Source organism: Crocuta crocuta, unplaced genomic scaffold (genome assembly GCF_008692635.1).
Source record: "Crocuta crocuta isolate KB4526 unplaced genomic scaffold, BGI_CrCroc_1.0 scaffold653, whole genome shotgun sequence".
Lineage (NCBI taxonomy): Eukaryota > Metazoa > Chordata > Mammalia > Carnivora > Hyaenidae > Crocuta > Crocuta crocuta.
Window position 1 is genome coordinate 91,681 of NW_027527134.1, and position 913 is coordinate 92,593.

A 913-nucleotide genomic window follows, 5' to 3' on the forward strand; every position below is an offset into this window, starting at 1 on the left:
AAGTGCCCTCCAGGACGGGGTCAAGCCCCAGGATGGCCCCACAGGCATCACAAGGCTGGCTTTTGTCCCCGAGCCCTGACCCTTCCAACCCTTCCTGCTTGTCCTCGGGCCCTGGCTGGTCCTTCCCCGACGGGCCCACGCAGGAAGACAGGCGGGGCCAGGACCCCAGGCCGGGCGGGGGGGACCCAGAGAACAGGCTGGCAGAGGACGTGGGCTCCGTCCAGAGGTCCTGCCCGGGCAGCCGGCCCCCCAAGGCGCAGGCTGGGGAGGGGGTGGGGGACTACCCCGGGGGGACGGGTCCTGGGATGTACGAGGGGCCGCTGCCCTACTGGGCAGGGCCCCCCAAGTTAGTGCAGGGGCCCCACGCTCTGGCCAGCCCACGGCTGCTGCCCCACACCTGGCCCTCCATCAGACAGACGGACGGACGGACGGATGGATGGGCAGGCGGCATTTCTGCAACCAGGGCTGGGGAAAACCACAGAACAAAAGGGCAGGCCTGTGAGGCCGGCGCTCGCAGAGCTGGGCTGAGTGTGAGTGTGAGCGTGAGTGTGTGTGGCGGGGGCGCCGGGAGGGCACAGGTGGGAGGCCTCNTTCTCGTCCCGGTCGAACACGGTGTAGTAGCGGCCGATGAAGACGTCACCCAGGATCCAGAGCGGCCCGCCAGGCGGGGGGATGTCCATGCCCATGAACCCGCTCAGGCAGATGGTCTTCCCGCCCTGCGACACCTGGGACAGACACGCTGGTCAGCANCCCGGTTCTCGTCCCGGTCGAACACGGTGTAGTAGCGGCCGATGAAGACGTCACCCAGGATCCAGAGCGGCCCGCCAGGCGGGGGGATGTCCATGCCCATGAACCCGCTCAGGCAGATGGTCTTCCCGCCCTGCGACACCTGGGACAGACACGCTGGTCAGCA

General features: G+C 68.7%; 1 protein-coding gene across 1 annotated transcript in view; it reads right to left on the reverse strand.

The window, feature by feature from the left end:
* Positions 1–694: 694 nt before the first annotated feature.
* CTSD (cathepsin D) overlaps positions 695–913 on the reverse strand; it is a 10,141-nt gene continuing 9,922 nt past the window's right edge. The window contains exon 9 of the mRNA XM_077756864.1: positions 695–889. Within this exon, the coding sequence (XP_077612990.1) occupies positions 695–889 (195 nt within the window). The remainder of the gene's footprint in view (positions 890–913) is intronic.